The sequence below is a fragment of the Thermobia domestica genome, chromosome 2, assembly GCF_964235325.1.
Source record: "Thermobia domestica chromosome 2, izTheDome1.hap1.1, whole genome shotgun sequence".
NCBI classification, from domain to species: Eukaryota; Metazoa; Arthropoda; class Insecta; order Zygentoma; family Lepismatidae; genus Thermobia; species Thermobia domestica.
The window spans coordinates 309,065,597-309,089,720 of record NC_137455.1 but is presented as its reverse complement, the minus strand read 5'-3'; the positions used below and the strand labels follow the sequence as shown (position 1 = coordinate 309,089,720).

At 35.0% G+C, this 24,124-nt stretch overlaps 1 protein-coding gene across 2 annotated transcripts in view; it reads right to left on the bottom strand.

Annotated features, from left to right (window-relative positions):
• Positions 1 to 8,629: 8,629 nt before the first annotated feature.
• lovit (loss of visual transmission) overlaps positions 8,630 to 24,124 on the bottom strand; it is a 125,427-nt gene continuing 109,932 nt past the window's right edge. For both annotated transcript variants that reach the window (XM_081748956.1, XM_081748957.1), the window contains 4 exons: positions 23,530 to 23,760; positions 22,367 to 22,497; positions 20,221 to 20,395; positions 8,630 to 17,599 (listed from right to left, as the gene is read on the bottom strand). In XM_081748956.1, the coding sequence (XP_081605082.1) occupies positions 17,369 to 17,599; positions 20,221 to 20,395; positions 22,367 to 22,497; positions 23,530 to 23,760 (768 nt within the window). In that variant the 3' untranslated portion in view covers positions 8,630 to 17,368. The remainder of the gene's footprint in view (positions 17,600 to 20,220; positions 20,396 to 22,366; positions 22,498 to 23,529; positions 23,761 to 24,124) is intronic.

Sequence of the window (24,124 nt, the reverse complement as noted above, 5' to 3'; positions counted from 1 at the left end):
ATTATCTTTAACTACTATACTGATGAGTGGATCCAATACAAGACTGTTTAGAACTAATTTTACACATCAAAGAATATTTTAAAGATGCTTAATGGAGTTGCCGGATAAAACAGAAGATCGAGAGAATCGAATTTCTATCCAGCAGAAGTGTTATTTAATATTAATCTTGCTGCCCTTGGTCTAAAATGCATGCCGAAGACCGTAAAAGAAAGAATTTGTTTTCTAATTTCTGGAGTGGGGCTAAGATGCTTGTTTGTTGTATAAAAGGTATACTCCAATATGGATTTTGTTTTCTAAAGCATAATTAGTTTACTGAATCGACGCCTTACCAGCGGGTTTCTAATGCTTCGTCCTCTTAAGTCTGCTCCAAATAAGCATAAGGAGAAAGTAGTATTTTTTTGCCATAGTGGTTTAATCCGAATGTATTCGAAAATGAAAGTCGCAATAATGCCATATTGTTTTATTTTATTTACTATGTACTAATTGATCTACTAGCAGCAGGATTAGTTAAAATGAACGTCCTTCAAATTTGTTTCTTCGTTACAAAAGGCACATAAATTCCAAGCTAGTTAAAAATGGTCTCTCTTTGCTTTTCCACCGTTTATTTGTAGAGCACAAAAAGTAGCCGGAAAACCTGAATACAAAAGATAAAATGGTCTTTCTAAAAAAGCCAACAAATTTTCTACCTAGTACAAAACTGAATGGGGCACACAAATTTATATCTTTGTATATTTTGAGTACTACAAAATTAAATAAAATGGCCCTTCCCCGTTTTCTTCTGTAGAACACCCAAATTTATTCGTTCGTTTATTTTAGTAGTACAAAAATGTACATAAATACTGAGCTATTTAAATTTTACCTTCTTCGCTTTTTTTCTGCTTAGTACAAAACTGATTAGGTCACCCAAATTTATTCCTCCTTCGGTTTCTTTTTTGTCGTTGGTGCTCTATTTTTTTGTTGGTACATGAGAAAATAGTCCATCCAAATTTTATTCGTTCTTCACTTCTTTTTCTTATTTTGCTTGGTACAAAAGTGAATAGGTCACACACATTTATCTCTTCGTTTGTTTAAATAGTACAACATGGTCTAGAAATTCTGAGCTAGTTAAAAATTGATTGCTTTGTTTATTTGTGTAGCTCTTTTCTGTTTGGTACAAATTCTAAGTCGGTTAAAAATGGTCTCGTTGGCACAAAAAGAAATAGGACACCCCCAATAAATGGCAGAAAAAAGTATAGAATGCTGATCCTTCTTCATCTTTTTCTGCTTAGTACAAACTGAATAGATCACCCAAATTTATTCCTCCTTCGGTTTCTTTTTTGTCGCTGGTGCTCCATTTTTTGTTGGTACATAAGAAAATAGTCCATCCAAATTTTATTCGTTCTTCACTTCTTTTTCTTATTTTTCTAGGTACAAAACTAAATATTCTACCCAAATTTATTCCTTCATTTATTTGATTAATGGCCCTTCACTTTTTCCAGTTGGTACATAAGAAAATAATCCAATCAAATTTTTCTGGTTCGAACAAAACTAAACACTCCATCCAAATTTGAGTATTACAAACTGAAATTAAATTCTGAGTTAGTTAGAAAATAGTCCTTCTTGCTACAAAATTGGAAATCTCACTCAAGAGACCTTCGTTTGTTTAAATAGTACACTTCTGAGCCGGTTAAATTTATCCCATTGTTTGTTTATTTAATAGTACAAAATGATTTAAAATACGCCGTTATTTCTCATTGGTGCAAAATTGAATAGGTCACTCAAATTCACCCCTTCGTTTGTTTAAATATTAGAACATGGTCTAGAAAAAATGGCATTTCTCATTGGTACAATATTCCTTCGTTTATTTAAGTAGTGCAAGAAGAGTTAAAACAGACCTTAGCACAAAAAGGCACATAAATTCTGAGCTAGTTGAAATGGCATTTCTCGTTGATTGAAAATTGAGTAGGTTCCCTTTGTTTCTTTAAATTCTCAACTAGCTAAAATGGCATATCTTTGCTTTTTCGTAGGTCCATCCAAATTGTTTTTTCGTTTATTTTGAATAACCCAAAAATGTACAGAAATTCTCAGCTAGTTAAAAATGGCGTTGTTTTAATTTTTTTCTCGTTAGTACAATCTTATATATAAAAGAGAACGCACAAATCCTTTGTTACCTCATCACGCTAATACGGCTGAACCAATTTCTTTTATTTTTGGGGGGTTATTAGGATTTGGACCCTAGATGGTTTTTATCATATCACTTTAATTTTTAATTACCAGTGTCTTGAGATAATTGACCATTCAAGTGTCCATAACGTACAAATCCTTTGTTAGTTCATCATAGGTAAAAATAAACGTATTTATATGCAACCCGCATGACCGTGTCACTCGGCGGGTTAACATAAATGACAGGCGATATAATGTTAACATTTACTGCAATCTACTATGGTTTTTATCATATCACTTGAAAGCGAAAAAGTAAAAATTATCTAAGTAACAAAGTTTATTGCGTTCCGGGGTGACCGCAGCGAAGCGGGGCGGGTTAACATAAATGACAGGCGATATAATGTTAACATTTACTGCAATCTTCTATGGTTTTTATCATATCACTTGAAAGCGAAAAAGTAAAAATTATCTAAGTAACAAAGTTTATTGCGTTCCGGGGTGACCGCAGCGAAGCGGGGTGAACGCTGCTAGTAGCAAATAAGTCACTAAAATTTATTCATTCTTCACTTTTTCTGCTTGGAACAAAAAATTGAATAGGTCACAGAAATCTCTTGCTGGCTCCGTTTACGAGTTATTAAGGCTTCAATATTTGACCTTTGACCTCGAATGTCAGTACTTTTTTAACATGTACTAGTTGATGACCTATTACTAGATTTGGAAACCGCACCTCAATATGTGGATCCATTTTCGAGTCATTAGGTTTTAAGTATTTTGACCTTTGACCACGATGGTCATTATTTTGGAACTTGTAGTAGTTGATGACCAATTACTAAATGTGGAAACACCACCTCAATATTTGGCTCCATTTTCGAGTCATTAGGATTTAAGTATTTTGACCTTTGACCTCGATGGCCATTATTTTTGGAACTTGTAGTAGTTGATGACCAATTACTAATTGTGGCAACAGCACCTCAATATGTGGCTCCGTTTTCGAGTTATTAGGTTTTAAGTATTTTGACCTTTGACCTCGATGGTCATTATTTTGGAACTTGTGGTACCTGATGACCAATTACTAAATGTGGAAACAGCACCTGAGTATGTGGATCCGTTTTCGAGTTATTATGTTTTAAGTATTTTGACCTTTGACCTCGCTGGTCATTATTTTAGGACATGTGGTACCTGATGACCAATTTCTAAATTTGGAAACACCACCTCAATATGTGGCTCCGTTTTCAAGTTATTAGGTTTTACGTATGTTGACCTTTGACCTCGATGGTCATTATTTTGGAACTTGTAGTAGTTGATGATCTATTACTAAATGTGGAAACACCATCTCAATATGTGGATCCATTTTCGAGTTATTGGGTTTTAAGTATTTTGACCTTTGACCTCGATGGTCATTATTTTGGAACTTGTAGTAGTTGGTGACCAATTACCAAATTTGAAAACACCATCTCAATATGTGGACCCATTTTCGAGTTATAAGGTTTTAAGTATTTTGATCTTTGACCACGATGGTCATTATTATGGAACTTGCAGTACCTGATGACCAATTACTAAATGTGGAAACACCACCTCAATATGTGGCTCCGTTTTCGAGTTATTAGGTCTTAAGTACTTTGACCTTTGACCTCGATGGTCATTATTTTGGAACTTGCAGTGGTTGATGAACTATTACTAAATTTGGAAACACCATCTCAATATGTGGCTCCGTTTTCGAGTTATTAGGTTTTAAGTATTTTGACCTTTGACCTCGATGGTCATTATTTTTGGAACTTGCAGTGGTTGATGAACTATTACTAAATTTGGAAACACCATCTCAATATGTGGATCCGTTTTCGAGTTATTTGCGTTTCAATTTTTGACCTTTGACCACGATGGTCATTATTTGGAACTTGTAGTAGTTGATGACCAATTACTAAATGTGGAAATACCATCTCCATATTTGGCCCTGTTTTCGAGTTATTAGGTTTTAAGTATTTTGACCTTTGACCTCGATGGTCATTGTTTTTGGAACTTGTAGTAGTTGATGACCAATTACTAAATGTGGAAACACCACCTCTTTATGTGGATCCATTTTCAAGTTATTAGGTTTTAAGTATTTTAACCTTTGACCTCGATGGTCATTATTATGGAACTTGTAGTACCTGATGACCAATTACTAAATGTGGAAACACCACCTCAATATGTGGATCCGTTTCCGAGTTATTAGGTTTTAAGTCTTTTGACCTTTGACCTCGATGGTCATTATTTTTGGAACTTGTAGTAGTTGATGACCAATTACTAAATGTGGAAATACCACCTCTATATGTTGCTTCGTTTACGAGTGATTGGGTTTTAAGTGTCATACAAAGGACGTATCCCACAAACTATAAGACCCAGGTAAAAATAAATATGATATTCGTAATCAGCATGTCCGAAAACCCCCATATGCCGAGTTTCATCCAAATCGGTTAAAATTATCATAGAAAGGGCATATCCCACATGAACCATAAGACCCAGGTAAAAATAAGTATGATATTCGTAATCAGCATGTTCGAAAACCCCCATATACTGAGTTTCATCCAAATCGATTAAAATTGTCATAGAAAGGGCGTATCCCACATGAACTATAAGACCCAGGTAAAAATAGAAATGGTATTCGTAATCAGCATGTCCGAAAACTTCCATATACCTAGTTTTATCCAAATCGGTTCAAAGGGGCGTATCGAATCGGAAATGTAAATGTTTCTGTTTTGTGTTCGTAGTTTCTGCTATGTTAAAATAGGGGTTGGAAAATAAGCCATACTCTGTTACTAGTTCTGCTATGTTTAAATAGGGGTGGAATGAATACAGCCCTACTATGTGTGTTCGTAGTCTTATGTACACCCCCTTTGCTATGTTACATAGGTTTTCATTGTCTGCTAAAATAGGGGTGGAAAAAAATGAATCTCATGTAATTTCTGCTATGGTAAAATAGGGGTTGGAAAAGTGATCATAAAAGAGAACGAGTACACCCCTTGAAAAGTGCTCATAAAAGGGAATGAATCTTATGTATTCTCTGCTCTGCTGTGTGTTCGTAATTTCTGCTATGGTAATTTAAGGGGTGGAAAAAGTGGTCATAAAAGAGAACGAATACACCCTTGCTATGTTACGTACTCTTGTGTTATCTGCTCTTTTATGTGTTCGTAATCTTATGTATTATCTGCTATGCTATGTGTTCGTAATCTTATGTGTTATCTGCTATGTTCAAATAGGGGTTGGAAAATGTGCTCATAAAAGGGTACGAGTACACCCTAGCTATGTTACATAGTCTTCTGCTCTTCTATGTGTTCGTAATCTTATGTGTTACCTGCTATGTTAAAATAGTGCTATGTGTTATCTGCTCTTATATGTGTTCGTAATCTTATGTGTTATCTGCTATGTTAAAATTGGGTTGAAAAATATGCTCATAAAAGGGAACGAGTTCACCCTTGCTATGTTACGTATTCTTATGTATTATCTGTTCTGCTGTGTGTTCATAGTCTCAGTGTAATTTCTGTTATGTTAAAATAATGGTTGGAAAATATGCTCATAAAAGAGAACGAGTTCACCCCCTAAATTGTGCTCATAAAAGAGAACGAGTACACCCCCTAAAATGTGCTCATAAAAGAGAATGAATACACCCCTAACATGGAGGTCGTAAAAGATCGTGGGTTGACGGTGCGTGGGACATAGCGTATCGTGAGACACTGGAAAATTGAGTCCTTGCTTTCAGGAGACCCTTGAAAAAAGGGCGATTTTTCAGCTACCGGAGGTCAGGTGCCGCCCACCTACTTGTCCCTAAAGATAGAAATCCAAAGGAGGTAGGGCGGGGGACCTTGCTGGCCACTCAACTGGTCCATGCCGACCTATCCAACAACCGGGAAAGTACCATCGATTACATTACCACCATAATGAAGTGTTGCCCCATCTTGTTGCCAATATTGACGAAATCACTCTTCCAACCAACGTGACATAACAGTGTTTTCAAGCATATTTCCATATTGTCCAGCATCCCAGGTCCCATCAGTGAAAACAAGTCCAATAAGTTTTCGCTCCATATTACACACTACATCATTACCTTACCTGCATCTTGAATCTTTGATGCATCTATCCAATTAAGATTTGTATTAGCCCAGTAAGTATTTTGGTTGTTAATCTCACCTGTTACATAGAAGTTTGCATCATTACTAAAAACAATGTTATGAGGAAACACTGGGTCACGAGCTATCTAGGTCAACGGCTACTCACAAAAATCCATTGGTCTATCTAAATCATCCTCTGGCAGTTTTTGTTTCACCTTTAATTTTTAAGGGTGTAACTTTTCCCTTTTTAGTATTCTTTGAACACTTTTGACACTAACATTGTGTTCACTTGATAGTCGTCGCACACTCTTCATAGGACTTTTCACCAATACACGGCAACACAGCTGGTGATATGTCTGGATCAGTTGCATTTCGTGGTCATCCTGATCGAGATAAATCATCAACATTTCCCTTTGCCATGAATTTGCTGATTAGTTTTCGTACAGCACTGTCTGTCACCGGCTCGCGATTAGGATGTCGCTCTTTGAAGACGGATGTTATTGCTGAACTGCATCATCCAGCCAAAAGGAAAATTTCAATTCTTTCCTATCGAGTTATCACCTGTCCTACCTACAAGAAAAAAGAAAAAGAGACCGTCGGTTCCCATGTATACAATGTTCCACACATAGCAAAATTTAAGTCTAAATGACAACATATTCTAGGTTAAACCGTTGCAGATTTTGAAAAAAAAGATTTACCATAGGATTTCTCGATATTTGACAAATGTTCGGTACAGGTCTAATACAAATTTTAATTAGATAAATGCATCAAAAATGCAAGATTCAGGTAAGGTAAGGTGTGGCGTGTAATATGGAGCGAAAACTTATTGGACCTGTTTTCAGTGATGGAACCTGGGATGCTGCGCAATATGAAAAATATGCTTGAAAACACTGTTATGTCACTTTTGTTGGAAAAGGAAGGGTGATTTCATCAATATTGGCAACAAGATGGGTACCGCCGCATTATGGTGGTAATGTAATCGATGGTTCAGTGAACACTTTCCCGGTTGTTGGTTAGGTCGGCATGGACCACTTGAGTGGCCAGCAAGGTCCCCCGACCTACCTCTTTTGGATTTCTATCTTTAGGGACACTTTAAAGCTATTGTCTAAAACTGTAAAATTATTGACATTGGCTACCTAAAAAGGAGAATCATTACGGCCTGTGAATAAATATCACCAACCATACTTCGCAGAGTGCACATGCACTGGGTCTCACGGTTAAGGGTATGCATAGAACAGAACGATGGGCATGCTGAACATGTCATGTGATTGTAATTGTCTCATGTGTGTTAGCTCTGTCTTTTCCAGGTTATTAAATAATACGTAATGTGAGAAGTTACAAAGCTTGTTTTTTACTTTATCTTTCAATTCGCAACTTCGCACAACACATTTCACAGCATTTCACATATAACATATGCTAAATCTATTCACAACTTCAAACCTGATGCAGGTTTTGGAAATATGCATCTTACCATTGGGATTCTCTTCGAACGAGGATGTTGTTTAATATGTCACATGACCATGTTGTCATTTAAAATAAACAAGTTGATTCTAAAAGGGCGGAGGACAACCTTAAACCCGTCATAATGTTTCCCCCCTTGTACCACCATTGATCGCAATTGGCTTCGGATCGACTGCATTTACAGTTTCTCAAATATTTAGCCCAGTACAGATTCTGTATTTCACTTGACAAAATATTATCTTTTAATTACTTCGGACATTTTGACATTTTCCAATATGGCGAACGAAGAAATTGCGGGACTTTAGTATGTCATTTAAATAATCTTTATCAACATCTATGTCAAATTTTAACTTGTTAATATTTACTTCCTAAGTTCAATAAAATTGTAAATCAGTTTGACGGTAGTTTTCGGAATTTTAGAATTTAGAGGTAAATATTTGTAAAAGTGTGCGTTTTATGAAAAATTGTTTCTTTTTTAAAATATTGTGTTATTTATGTTCTCTAAAACGACACTAAGTTTATCTCTTTGTTTTCAACTATAGGGAAGATATTGCTATTTTTATCTGTGTATTGTTCATTTAACACTTCCAGCCGCCATTTTCCAATATGGCACCAAAAGTCACCTGGGATTTCAGGGGAGTTTTAACATGTTGTTCAGAACATCATTCCCAACTTATGTACCAATTTTCAGCTTGTTACTAATTTGTTCCTTACATTTGGCTAATTTGACTGCACTATATGATGAATGACATATAGTAACCTAACTCTATTAATAACCCTTAAACTTTAATTGTAATATCTTTCAACTTATATTTTTTAGAGTTGTATTCACTTCTGGTAAACTTTGCTATAACAAAATTTTATTGACTAATGCAGTTGGAATGTTTATTTTTTAAAAAAACATAAATCTTCAGACGCAAACATAAATAATCAATGCAACGATCATTTTATATATATATTTATTTGAATTTACTTTTTATTTATCAACAAAGTTTCAAATACGTTTGTCAATGTCATGCATCAAAAACAACTAGCTATTAAATAGGGAAAGAAATTTCCATGGTACCAGAACCTGCACTTGAAACACACTGTACATTTCCAGTGTTCTCCTAGTGGAAATGAGTAAAAACTGGAAAACCTCAGTCAAGATTTCTGATCTTGGAATTCAGTTGATTGCGTAGCGTAGTTAAATTTCTTCTTGCCAAAGTGACAAAATTATTTACTTTGTAGCAGGAAATTTATGTATTTATGTTTTCAAATTATTTTTATTTCTTATCATGTTATATATTTTTCTATTTCTTTCCTTTGTATTTCTGAGTAAATGTTTTTAATAGAAAGTTACATAGTACCCAAAAGAACTTCTTATTAATTATGCATGTGGTAAAATGGAGAATAGTATTATCTGTCACATAAGTTTATGCATGTTTTCCACGGGATAGTATCTTTTACCCCTTACTATGAGAATGAAATCAATACACATTCCTTGCTACCACCTCACGATTTAATTAAATGTTTTAAAGGTTTTATAAGCTCAATACCTAACCAAACCGATAACTGCATGATCTCTCTATTTGCCATTATCACACTACAAAAATATCGTAAAACTTAATAAAAAGGAATAAAAACAACGTTCTTTCACAGCGTGAAGCTTACGGTTATAGCCACACATGTATACAGTGGATGACTTGTGTATCTTGTTCCGTAGCTCGTTGGATCCGTGTAGAATTCCGCGACCCGTGTTCAAGTCTTCGTTATACTACATTTTTATTTTTTCATTGATCAGGTAGGACTCCAGTAAAAAGGAAAAATATGGTTACAGTTTAAGGTGTAATTCGATATTCTGTGAGTATTTATTTATATATTTATTGTCAAGCGAACAAGAAGAATTTTACAAGCGTAAGACATTTCTAGATTTTACTATTAATAAAAATTATGAATAAATTTACAGCTCAAAAATAAATTGAATTCTCTTCAACTGTAGTCCATAACTAGCTATGGTCAAGGAGATGGATTTAAATTGTTTTGTGTGTGGTCAGTACATTGGCTTCCATCATCTTTTATTCTGGAACTAAATATAATTAATTTTACTTTTCGTTTAGATATAAAATACTCACCTTTACTTCTTAACGAAACAGAGTTCATATTGCAAAATGTCACTATGGCATTACATTTCGCTATACAAAGAAAGGAAAATATAATACATTTATACTTGAAAAGGTCGAAGATAATATGACAAATATTATGAACAACTAGCAGCGTTCACCCCGCTTCGCTGCGGTCACCCCGGAACGCAATAAACTTTGTTACTTAGATAATTTTTACCATAGTAGATTGCAGTAAATGTTAACATTATACCGCCTGTCATTTATGTTAACCCGCCGAGTGACACGGTCATGCGGGTTGCATATAAATACGTTTATTTTTACCTATGATGAACTAACAAAGGATTTGTACGTTATGGACACTTGAATGGTCAATTATCTCAAGACACTGGTAATTAAAAATTAAAGTGATATGATAAAAACCATCTAGGGTCCAAATCCTAATAACCCCCCAAAAATGAAAGAAATTGGTTCAGCCGTATTAGCGTGATGAGCGGACAAAGGATTTGTGCGTTCTCTTTTATATAATAGATTTTATAATAGAATTAAGCAATGGTTTATAATAAAATAAACTGCAATGAAATGTAAGGTATTTGAAGTTAGCAAATCATAATTGCCCTTATATGCTGAAATACAAGTTTCTTGAATAGATAGGGAAACTTCACCTTGAAATATACACCACGAATTTGATTCTCGATAGAATCTGAAATATGTTAAAAACTTTTAAACCTTGAAGAACGCAACACAAGTTTGACGTCCCATGGTTATAATATTGTCGTTACACTTACAAACTGACCAAACTAGCGATAAATACAGGGAGCAGCTCCTGTTTTTCGGTTTTTATATAAATTAATGCATCTAACGCCGGATTTTTGGTCAAAACATATTTTTTCTTTGCATATATTTCAGGGAGAACATGTAACGTCAACATTTCAGTAGCAAATGTAAAAACTGGTCAAATTGAATAATGCCAAAAAAAATAGCCTACTTTGCCTGTTAGTACCTATTTTTGGTGCAAGTTCCTACATAATTTTTTTAGGTGTTTGAATACTTCGGAAGGTTTTACAGAATGATTGTTATTATACATATATGTTTCTTCTGTTTGGGACGAAAAAAAATATTATGAAGAAAATGGTCTGCAGAGTTCTTTCTAGAATGTCTGTTATTAGTTGTAGTAGTTGATTTGATTTTAGCGTCCCATTCAGCAGCGAGGCTATATGAGACATTTACTTACAGCTTAACGTGGGTCCGAAACACATGAACTCCTACCGAGAATCGAATTCCGTTTTTAGAAAAAAAGTATCTGATCACAGTCAGTTCTTTCCCGTTGGGGTTGGAACAGACCCAATTATTAAACTGGTATTGGGAAGCAGTGATGAAACTTTTTAAGAATTTCGTGACCTGGAAGCAGTCACACATGTGTCGCGGTATGACCGGAAAAGAAATGGGGACGACAAAACGGCATCATACACACAGAGAATTTGTATGATACTGTTAGTAAAACTTACATGCTTTCTGCTGGTCTAGTGGCTAGCGCGTGCGTTTTTGGTTCTTGTAATCTCGTGTTTGATTCCCGTTAATGGTCAATTAAAATTTTACTTTAACTAAGGAATGCGATTTAAGTTAAGGGAACTTTGAATTTTTGTAATAACTTTTTCATTTCTTAAAAAAACAAAACACATTTAAATATAATAAACAAATGATAACTGAAAAAAGAACTAGTTTGCTATTTGACGCTGTAGACACCGTTGCGAGTGATTTCTCGAAGCTTGATCCGGAACTTCCTGAAAAGCGCTTGTCCACTACTTTTTGACACTTCTTTTGCAATTTCTGACCACTTTTTTTGCATGTCTTTTACATCTTTGATGAAAGTATGCTTTTTAGCCATTTCGCGTTTAACTAGAGCCCAAAAACGTTCAATGGGTCTAGCCTGAGGAACTTTTGGCGCGTTCTCGTTTTTGCCGACAAACTCGATACCAGCGTCAGTAAGCGCGTCGCGCACTTTTTTCACATAATGCGAGGGCGCCATATCGGGCCAAAACACAATGTCATGTCCGCTAAATTCTTTTTGTATCCATGGAATCAAAACCTTTTCAATGCACTCTAAATAGCGGTCACCGTTGATTGTCCCACTGTGAACAACAGCAGGCGAAACTTTTCCGTTTGCCGCGATCGCTTGCCAGATCAGAAACTTTTTTGCATACCTGTCTTTAGGTTTTACGAACTTGCTAGGACTAACTTGACGTTTATCAATGTATGATACATACTTGGAAACAGGCGCCAGCGCTAAATTTTGGTAACAATAAGTTTCATCATCCATGATCACAATCTTGTTCGCGAACTTCTTGTCACAGAGTTTGCGGCAGTTGATCTTAGCGCGCTTCTTCTGTTCTTTGGTATAAAAGGGTGCACTTTTACATGTTTCAACCTTGAATCCGTGTTCTTTCTTGATCTTCCTTACACTGAATTCAGAAATTTGATATTTTCGTCCTAAAACACGGTTTGACAATTTAGGAGTCTTCAAAAGTTCTCGTCTAATCGCACTTTTCACTTTTTGTGTACATTTTGAAATTGGACGACCAGATTTCTTCTTTCTTGATGCTTCAGCAGTCTCCACATAATTTTTCAACATTCTATGCACAGTACTATAAGGGTATTCACACTTAAAGTGGTTTAAAGCAACCGTAAAGTCATGCGAGCACTGGTTCTCGTAGAATTGGATAAGCCGCTCGCGGACAGCCTTGGACTGTTCGGCTGTCATTCGCTTCCCGTTCATGATTACGCACTCAGACTTAGCATACGCTCGAGAGATACTATGACGAGCAAAGGGTGAAACTTTCATTGACATTGAACGAGTTGCTTTTGTTTTATGCATGGTTTTTGCCAGTAACCTTAACTTAAATCGCACTCCTTAGAATTTATTTTCATTAATCATCCGTCTCCTCTAGCCTAAAAGACTTAAACGTTGAGAAAAGTGCATGAGAAAAAATGTTAAATACTATACATACAAAAGTCAGGTGCCAGTGTTTTGTAATCTATTGACAAAATAATAGATAGACAGGAAAGAAAATCTCTTCAGAACTGAAATTGAACAATATTTTAGCATTCATGCTTAATTTGCTACTAGCGTGACACATTAAATTCAATGTAATATAAATATTACACACAAAATTCACCACTTGACTGTTGATAACGTGGAAAATGCTATTTATTGTTAAACATTAAACATAACACCTCATTTTTATATCAACAAATAACTTAAATAGATAAATAACAAGACAGTAACAATTCTATTAATCTTTATCTACATAGTATATAAATGAAAAATACGTTGTCTATCATAACGAAAAATGGCTGAACCGTTTGAAATGAATTTTATTAATATAGTTAATACATACCTCGGACTGGGTTGTTGTCACGCCAGTTTTATTAAATTGCGTATCGAAACAGAGGAGAGTGGGTTAAAAATGTATGCCAAAAATAGAATATTTAACGTATGTGACATGAAACTTGATATATAAAAACTTTATTTAAAACGAGTGCCAACGTGTCCGACTGTGTTTAGAAATTTCGGTATTAAGTTGAGACTACGAGCAATTTGCATCATTTCTGCTCAATATTTAAGAGTGATGACATCAAGGTTGTCTTGTCATACCGTATTTAGCATTTGGTCCAGTCGAGGTTTCTATAATTCATCATAAGAGGAAGAGATGGACATAAACACCTTATTTTAAAATATGTAGGCCCATCTTCCGTTGTTCTTAAAAATCCGCTTTTGAGGGGGAAATGGGACAAATTCTAAAAACGTGGTCAATGTGTAAAAGTGGCATTGTGATTGTCTGTCCGATCATCACGGAAATTGAATGAACCGTTTGAAATGAATATTTGAATACATTTAGTACCTGGAAGAAAATGTTTAGCTGACGTCCACTCGAAAACTTCGGTACCATTTAGAAGATGGTCAACAATGCCTAAGTATAACATTTCAGGTGGAAGTGAATACGAAGAAAGAAGTAATAGCGGATTTAAGTTTAGCATTGGAAGTCATTGAAAAACATGGTGTGATGCGCGCAAACGACAAAAACGTAACTTTTATAAGGTTTGAAGACATGATTAACAGATTGTTTATCCCAACGGATTGACTATTTCTTACATGTGGTGTTTAGTTGCGGTCTCAATTGATGCTGACTGATTGCGGCTACATTAACATTTGTTTCTTATTGAGTATCATTACTAAACTTCACTTTAATTCCCATAACTTTTCCTTGTGTGTAATTTCACCTGATTTTTTTTTATTCAGAAATAGTTGATTATTCTCTAAATAGTGTCCAAGTTCGCCAGCGGACGCCAGGTGACCGTTTCTTATAAGAGGAGAGCAGACTTTGGTAAATTAACTTTGGGTCCATCCTTCTCGAGGTAGTAGTGCACATTCGAAGTGTTAATATTACAAACTGGAGGAGCGCAATAGCCAGAAATAGTGGAGAAAAAGCTTCTTAAAGATTCCTACTCGCGCATAAATAATACAACGCGTAAAGTTATCAAGTGATAGCCTGGCGGAGCAGCTATGACCCCCGGGTTGGATTTCCACTCGAGTCAACTTTTTTGCTTTAACCATTAAAGTAGCCATAAAATATTAATTCACCAATTGTTTATAATACATAAAACAATAAAAATGTTGAAATCAGTTGCCAAATCTTTCAATGTTCCATGTTAACTAGCAATAAAATGTAACCTATTCCGCGTTGTATATTTATATCACGAGTTATGGTTAACACTGTCGTTGTGTAAAAAATATTCTAGACGCTTCGTGTGCGTCTAGACAAACGGACAGTGTGAGAGTTACAAGGGGGATGAGGGAGAAATTCCCTTTAGTAATACTGGATGTATGCTATAACCAGCTGCGTCATTTCAGACTCCGATTAAAGGGGGCAAGAGCACCACCAACACAAGACTTTCACGTTTTGTACTAGTATATTAGTATACAATCGATTAAAGTATATTTATTCCTCAAACTCTTCAGGGGCAATTGCCCCTCCTACTCTCCCTAAATGATGCCTCTGGCTACAAGAGCATTTTTAACAACCATAATATAACCCGTGGCGGAATAGGTTACGTTTTATTGCTAGTTAACATGAAATATTCAAAGTTTTGCAACTGATTTGAATATTTCTATTGTTTTATGTATTATAAACAAATGATGAATTAATAGTTTAGTTCTAGCTACAAATGGCTACTTTATTGGTTAAAGCAAAAAGCAAAGAAGTTGACTCGAGCAGCAATCGAACCAAGGATCCTTTGCATGGAAGTCGAGGATCCTCCTAACTTTGCCACGCCATTACTTCGTAACTTTTCGATTCGTGTCATACATGCAGCGAGTTGGAATCTTTAAAATACTTTTCTCCACTATTTCTGGCTATTGCGCTCCTCCAGTTTGTAATATTAACACTTCAAATGTGCACAACTGCTTCGCAGAGGATAGCCCCGAAGTTCATTTACCAAAGTCTGCTTTCCCCTTGTTAGTTAACTCTGGCCGGGTTTTTCTCATGTTGCTTTCATACAATATATGCTCTAAGCGAGGAAAGGAGTATTAAAAATATACTCCAGAAAAGAGGGTTTCTGACGAATCTCTCATCATAGAAAGATAAAACTCGGCATTTAAACTCCTTACATATCTGTGACGACATGGTCCGTCCTTTTCGGAAATTCCAACTCCATCAAAGAAAGCAAGACAACTGCTACAATATCTTAATTTCTCATTTTGTGTTCATAAACTGGACAAAGTGAGTAAGTATTTTAGCTGTTTAAAATAAATCTAGGAGATAGTTAGCAGTTGGATTCACTTGGCTCTTTTTCGTTTCACTTCGATAGATATGCTATTTTATTGGGGAAGATGTTTGAATATTTCGCAAATAATATTTCCATAAACTTATTCTTCTCGTTCGAAGAATGAGCATTTAAACTAGTTCTTGTCTGACCTTTAAAGACTGCTCCAGACTATATTTTAAAACGAATTATGTATTCTGTTTCTTGATTTTTAGAATATATTTACGGGTCTTTTGAGCCCGTATTAGGAACTTAGTAGCACAATTTTAGGAGGATAAAAATGAAGTTTAATTATTCTATTGGTCACAATAGTGCAGCGAGAGATCAACTTTTACAAGCAGATTTGTGATTTTAATATATTATGGGTTACGTGGAAATTGCTCTATGCATGGCTTGTACATTAATAGAGACCTTTTGCAGTTCACAAACCAATCATCTTTCCTCAAACTGATAGTTCTGAAACTTATCAGTTGGTTCATTGGGGGTGTAACATCCCTTTCAGCACCGAGACTATATGAGACATGATACTACAACTTGGGATCCGAAACTAAATGAACTCCTATCAAAAATCAATCTCTTGATAGGGTTGATTCCATAAATGTTGCATTCTTTTCTCTCACGTGAGTATTCGCAAGTAGAATATGATATTCCAGAATACATACTGTCTTTCCACTCGATATAAACACTAATTTATTAATCATATTCTCATTAAATAGTGAACATGATTTCTTTTTTCAACATACTAAAACAACTCATAATAAAAACAAAATATACTAACATTGTTTCGTTCCTCTTCTCTTAATGTTCTCACACAGACCACTATTTCATTGATAATGTTGTGTTTTAAAAAAAAAGATGTGTTCAGTTCACAGTTAAGACAGAGATACGACAAGCACTTGAAAGCGCCTCAGGTTATATTTGCTTTGCTCTTCTTCCCGGTGGTGATTCACCAACTTACTACTTTCATTTCAATTACATGTATCTTTTGTTTCGGACGTAAGCTTATTTTTATATTTTATTAATGGAAAGAAATCTAGAACAACATTATTTTTGATCTACCTAGGTAGAATCATACTTGCAGCTTTATATTATTATCTTAGACAAGAACAAGAAAAATCTAACAGAATGAAACCGTATATAAAACTCTAATACTACATGTAATACCTGTTCCTTCGACAAAAAGAAAGAAGTTAATACTACAAGCAATGGCTGTTCCTTTGACGAAAAGTAGAAAAGTAAATACTACAAGTAATGGCTGTTCCTTAGTGAAAAAAGTGCACTTGAAAATTCGAACATGGACCAGCTGATCGGTAGGTTAATATGTTAACCACTACACCACATATTCGGCTGCTTTTTTTATTTTTTATTATTATTTTTTTGTCATACACTTTAAACATTTAGCTTGTGATTTTTGCTTCTGTCATCTTACCATTAAATAGTTTCTCTGCTTTCCCTGCTTGTCACACTCTTCGTGTTATTTGTTGTGTAAATTGCATTTGCAAACGAAATATGTTTTGTTGTTTTACTAGGATCCACAGCTTGAAAAGATTTTAACGTAAATTAAGTAAGAGAACTGATTTTCTCATATCTTCCATCGCTTCAAGGGGTAAAAGATACTTTTTCCCGCGGAAAACATGCATAAACTTATTATGTGACAGATGATACACAATAGAATGTTATATCACTGTTTTGTATCGACACGTCGCATTGATGTGCACAATCGTGAATTACAACTGAACTGAATGAAACTGGAATTTATAGTTCAAGATAGAGAACTTGTGACGCTGAAATGGCTCCACAGAATCCAAGGAACGACGCGACACTGACCACTGCTGTTGTGCTGTTAACTGCGCTAATAATAGTACCCATGCAAGCGGAGAGGATAAATTGTGCTAGGAAGACCATGCTGCTAACAATGGCAACATCCGTGCCCAATCCTCGGACTTGTTTGTGAGGTCTGTTATTCAGGAGAGCATTTGAAGAAAACTGAAACAAAAATATAACATTAAATAATTTTATTTGAGCTTTACAAATTAAGTTTAATGAACAAGAGGAAATTTCACAAACAAAATATATTTGTAATTAATTCTAATAATACGTTGTGCGATCAAAGAACATACGAATTCTGAAATGGAATTAAAGATAATAAGAATCTCGGATATATATATACGAAATTCCCAATGCATATTCTAATATTCTGATATAATAATAGCACCTACAGTGTGTCCGTAAAATAACGCAACCAAAAGTTTGATTTCGTATATTTTTAGAACCAAGAACGATAAAGACCCGAGATTTGAAACAAATGTAAGCGTGTTCTATGTAGATATTTTCGAGATCATGACCGATGTTGGAATTTGTAACGTTTTTGTGTAGTAACGAAGGAAAGTACGGAAAGTTTAAAATAAAAAATGTACAAAATGAAGAAAATTAATATTCAGTTGCAGAAAACTGATATCCTGCGAGTAAATCTCTGTGTATATGTGCAATATTCATCAACATTGATCCATTGGTGCGAAAATGTGACAAAGTTGATGCAGTGTTGCCATGTAAAAAGGCTATTTAATGTAAGTCCGTAAAATGGGTGTTTTTTGACAGAAACGCGGCGTCTACAAACACTGTTGTCGTAAAATTACTACTACTACACTACAAGGGGTTGCTGAAAAGTTTGTGGCTCTAACATACTTACCGTTCACATAAAATCTTGAATGTATGTTCATATTTAAGCTTAGTAGCTTAGTGTATAAGGGTGAAAATGTAGGTTTTTTGTGAGTTAGGTAGCTTATTTTTTCAGTCTTGAAGTAGTGTTAGTGACTTGTGAGCCTGAAGCAAATGTCACAGCTTTGGGATCTTGATCATCTTATTCCTTCTGGGAAAGTCTGCAAAGGACATTTACACTAAGGTTTTGCAAACATTAGGAGAATAATGTTCTTCCTACAGAACCATCAAAATCTGAATAACTCGTTTGAAGACTGGTCTTTCACTATTGAAGATGCTGCCCTTGTAACCGCCCACTAACCTCTGCCTACCAGGCAACATTGATTCTATGCATGAACTGATCCTTGAAGACAGGCAAATGCCAGCCAAAGAATATCCCAATACTGAACATGTCACGAGATGAGAGCATGTTGGGTAGATCAGAAGAAGGAATGAGTTGACGAATCGCAGCCAGTTTTGAGGTTGATGCTCCTTTTTTTCGATTGAGACTAAGGATGGATCGTAGCTCCAAATCTCTACAGTCTTGAGTCAAAGAATCAGTCAATTGAGTGAAGCCATTCCTGGTGTCGGTGATCAAAGTAGTTTCGCACCCAGAAATCAGCCACGAATTCTATGGCTTCAATTCACTGGGAAACAGATGGTATTATATTTATGAACTCTCTGCTTAAAACTAGTATTACACCTTTTCTCTCTCTCTCTCTCTCTCTCTCTCTCTCTCTCTCTCGATATATATATATATATATATATATATATATATATATATATATATATATATATATATATATATAAGAAACAGCTCCATATTAAAGCCAATTCCTAATAAGAATAGAACAAAGCTGAAGGTGAGTGAAGGTGTAAGTAAAATATGAACATTTTTAAAAAGAGTTCCCCTCAAACTATTCTTGGGTTTACGTAATACCAGATTTCATCGGCGCAGAAACAGTAATGTCACTTCAAGTTTTGCAACGGGAAGGGGAATTTTGTCCACCGACATAAGATTTTCATTAGTATAATATTATACAATTTATTAAAATGTATATGTCTCCAACTCTTAAGGGAAAAAGATTAACCCCTCCCCAAAATGACGCCCCTGCCCAGAAACAAAATGTCGCCATTGAATCATATACTCTACTATGCCATTTCAGCCTATGTGATTTTATCCATCTCATTGTTCCTGACTTACGCAGAAACAGAGCCTTCCCCTTTTTTTTATCTTGTCGATTATTTCGAAAGATTCGTAGTAAATATTAGGAATACAAGTTGATGGGTTTCAATCAATAGACATTAATCACCCAAGAAATTTATCAAGTGTGTGTATGTGTGTACCAACTTAGTCGTTTATTTTATTTTAGATAGAAAATTTTAATTGAGTGTGGATAATCTGAAATCGCCAATTACAATTCGTGTAACTTAGTTATAAGAGAATTATAATAGTAGTATAATATAAGGTAGATAAAATTATTTTATAATTCCTCAAATTTCTAAATGCGGAAGTGCCTGTTTTTGAGGAAAGAATGGCATGTGCTGTTGAAATTTAATGCAACTTCGGTGATCATAGTAATCTAATAGTGTTGTTTGATGTTTTCCTTGTTTATTTACAGTGTACAACATAGTATGCATGCTTTTCTCTGGACATAGATGCGCTATACATATTCGCAGACACACGTGCGATTCTATGTACATTTCGTGAAGCATTGTTAACTTTTGCATGTTTTTGCCCTAATATGTCACTTGAGATTTAGAAAAATATAGTATGCAACGAAAATATACTTTTCATCAAATGAGGTGCGTCTTATACGTCAACTAATACAGTACTTCTTGGTGTTTTGTAATTAATTATTCATTATTTTCTTGATATACTAACTTAAGTTCTTTGTCATAATACTTACAGTACCCGATTCATGGTAGTGAGCCACCAGAAGGTAGGGCATTGTGAAGAGTGTCGAATACATGACACCTGCTGTCCAAGAGAAGACAATCACTCCAAATTTTGAACGAGTAATGGCCATCAATAACATTCCAGTGGAGTAAACTATTTGTCCACCGATGTAAACAGATCTCGCCCTACAAAAGAAGTTGGATGTTTCTTGTATTAATTGAAAGAAAATTATGACAAGCAAAAGAGGTTTTGTAATATTTATTGATAAAATATGCAAAACTTGATTATAAATCTAAATATTTATTGAATGCTGTTTCTGTTTGTAAAACTTACAATGATATTGGGCGTAATGTATCTAACTGTTACATCACATATTTAATGTCATCAACAAAACTTGAATTCGATAAGTGCATGACACACGTTTGTTTGAATGATCATGTGAGATTTATTAATAACATTATTCATTCAATCTAATCTCTATTAAAACGATAGCAGATTTATTAAATTTCTATTAGCCTACCTAATATTTTACTAAATCAATAATTGAAATACAGAAGATTGAATCGCGTATATAAATCCAAATTTGAACTTTAAATTATTTAAGGGGTTCTTTGTAGGTAAGCAGCTAGCACACGCGACTTTGGTGTGAAAAACCCTGGTTCGACTCCCGGCTGGAGCTCATGTGGTTTAGATTCCACGTTAATCAGTAAGTCTACGTCTCATATAGCCTCACTGATGAAAGGGACGCTAAATTCAAAATCAAATCAAATCTCGCGCCATTTAGGAAAAGTCTCGCCCCACCATCTGTTGGCCTCAATCTGACAATAGCACTGTATTGCACCTTTCTTTGTAGAAGGTTTCTACTGAGTACTGGAAGAGGGACTCTTCTGGTATTCCTCATTACAGGCTTTTCATTCCCATTGGAATGGTGGCGAGTAAATTGCGCTCTTCAGGAAACTAACCCCTCTAAAATCCGTAGGGTTGGCATCTGTAACTTCACCGGAATGTTCTCAGATACAATAGCCTCGATGCCAGTAATTACCTCCATTCATTGCAGAAATATGTGCATTAAATAAGTCCTGTGTTTCTGTATACATACTTGATTTATGGCAATTCTAGATTGACTAGAGTATTCTGTATAAATAAATATCAGTAAATGTTGCTAATAATATGCAGAGTTCATTTTACAGTTTTTACGTTCCTGACGAATAGTGAATACTCCAATATAGCAACATTCCGCGACGACCGCAAATCCTTACGAGAAAGTTATCTTGCAATGACAGATGAATTCTGATTTTTCCGTTGGCCGAAGTGTAAGTGATGTCGCAAATTTTACGACAGTTGAATAAGTAAATCCCAGCTCCCTCTAGCGTAGCGGCGAATTTACACTTATAACAGGATAGATGGAGCTCGTACAGTAGAAGTACCTGCAAATTGGTCATTCTCTCCCAATGATAGGTGGGCTTCACAATTATACCCAGCACTTAACATCTTCCGGGAGTTTAATTTGTCACACAGGGTGTAGTTCGTACACTTCTGGGACAGATGTAGCTGTATGGGCATCACACATGGTGTATGAGGGATTTCCTAGGACGCCAATCGGCATAACTACTGAGACCTACCATGAGTCACTACACTGCACGATCATTTTAGACATCCCTTGGTCGATGCACTAATACTGAAATATCTTGGGTTTTACATCGCTTAATTTTGTTCTTAATATTAGTTGATGCTATGGTACATCCACTTTTTATGCACTGATTTTGAATTTTAGACCCAAAAAATGGCGTGGAAATGTTCCACAATATACTCTTCCCAAAACCCTGTTCACTTTGAGAACAACAATGAACATGCCACTTAAATACAATATCAAGTACTGTACGTCGTAGCTTGTGTTGATCTGCAAACAACCCAGTGCGGTCGATATTGTGCGCTTGGACGGGTTTGAAACTTGGACAAATACGCGACTCGATCTTTAATTAATTTACAATTTATAGATATAAACGAACTAATATGACAATTATTTGTACAGGAAACGAGTCTGCTAATCATCATATTCTAAAACTATTTTTCCCTCATTATTATTATATAGTTACAGTAAATAATTCGCATGTAAATATAAGTTAATAAATGAGAACCTAACATGGGAACAGTACCTGAATTTGTAAATGAGTTTTTCAATTATCATGGAATAAAGACAGCAGGAAAGCGAGTATACAGACATTCCCCAACAACCGAATCTTACTCCATCTTCGTACAGATCCCTTTCTAAAGTCCCATCCTCAGCCTGAAAAAAAAATGATAATACTGCTTTAGAAAGTGTTGCAAGTTCAATGAAATCTAATAACGCATTAACAAACAATTGCAGTAAATATTGGTACACCAAGTTGATAAATCATCTAGAGTATTTTCGGGTTGGTTTAAACATTGACTTTCTTTGATAGAAACCTGTAAATTTTGTACAATGTTTATAAATGCTAGAGTCTATCACAGATGACTAAGTATCGTATAACCCAGTTAGGAAAGACAAACTAAAATGAGTTGCAGACAGCTTTCTCCTGTTTGTCACTCCGCAGGAGAAAGTTGTCTGCGAATATAAAATATCTTACTCAAGACAGCAAAGTATTATGATTATTTACAGAACGATATTCCTATCATAGAAGTGCATTAGTTAGTGAATTATAGAAGTTTTAAGTTGCTGGAAGTAAAATATCTCGAAAAGGAAAAACCAGAGATAGTGTAGGAATAGTGTGAGCTTAAAAGCGGGAAGTTATAGGTGTGCAGAAAGTGCTTTTGGAATTGAGAGTTGAAAGTGATACTTGCTTTTCGTATATTAGTGAGTGTAAAAAACTATGTATATATAAATATCTATATGTTAGATTATGATTGAAGTAGAGATTTCCAGGCCTCGATATTATTTATTTCATTTAATCTGTTTTAATATGCTAAGATTATTATTGTATACGTATATATTTGTATATTCTAGTTTTCTCTGAGTTTCTTAAACATATTAACAAAAATCTTCTTTCCTCTAAACACCCATCTCTTACTGTACTCTTTAATATCGAAGTATTGGCATATCAACCTGTAATATGTTTGGCATCGATATTTCAATATTTGGAAATGTTGATCTTTGATTGAAATATTGCATAGCCCTGTCAAAATCATCTACGCCACTTCTTTAACCTACACAAACAATCGAAGAAGGTTAAGATTGAATTATAATTACAACTGAAAGTAAACCTATATTAACGTGTAGGAAAAAGGCTTTTGATTCAGACATAATACTTACTAAAATCTAACAGATTTTTATAATTACCTTAGGATCTCCTTTAAACACTGATTCAGCCACAAAATCTGTGAAATACAGTGAGTAGCAAACGTGAGCCATCCAACAAAATAAATTTGTGAGGCACAGTATTCGTAGTGAGGCAGGCATAAATATAATGGACAACAAATATTGGCGTAAGGTTGCTGTGGCTGGGTCCTGTTGGGAATTACTAGCAAATTCATCGTTTGTATCATTTGCTACAACTGGAGAAGTAATTTCCTGAAAGTAGACAAAAAAAGTAAGAGTTTAGGAAGTTAAGTAAATAAGGGCATTTCATTATAACTGTTGTTTGTTAGTCTACAGAAATCAATTAGAGCTCTATATCGTCACAGCATACTGCTCCCCCCTCAAGAAGCAGATCATTATCCGAGCGCGTTACTGAAAGCAGTGATGACCGTAAAACAATAACACCAATGTCGAAGTCGATGCAGTGATGCCAATCCATGAAAAATCCCAATTTTATGAGATTTCTTGACACTAATTTGTGAAATAAGTATAAAGAGAACTTTCGTAGAAATCTGTAGCATATATGAGATTTTTGATACATTTACTTCATCGACGCGAACAAAATTCTCCATGGGCG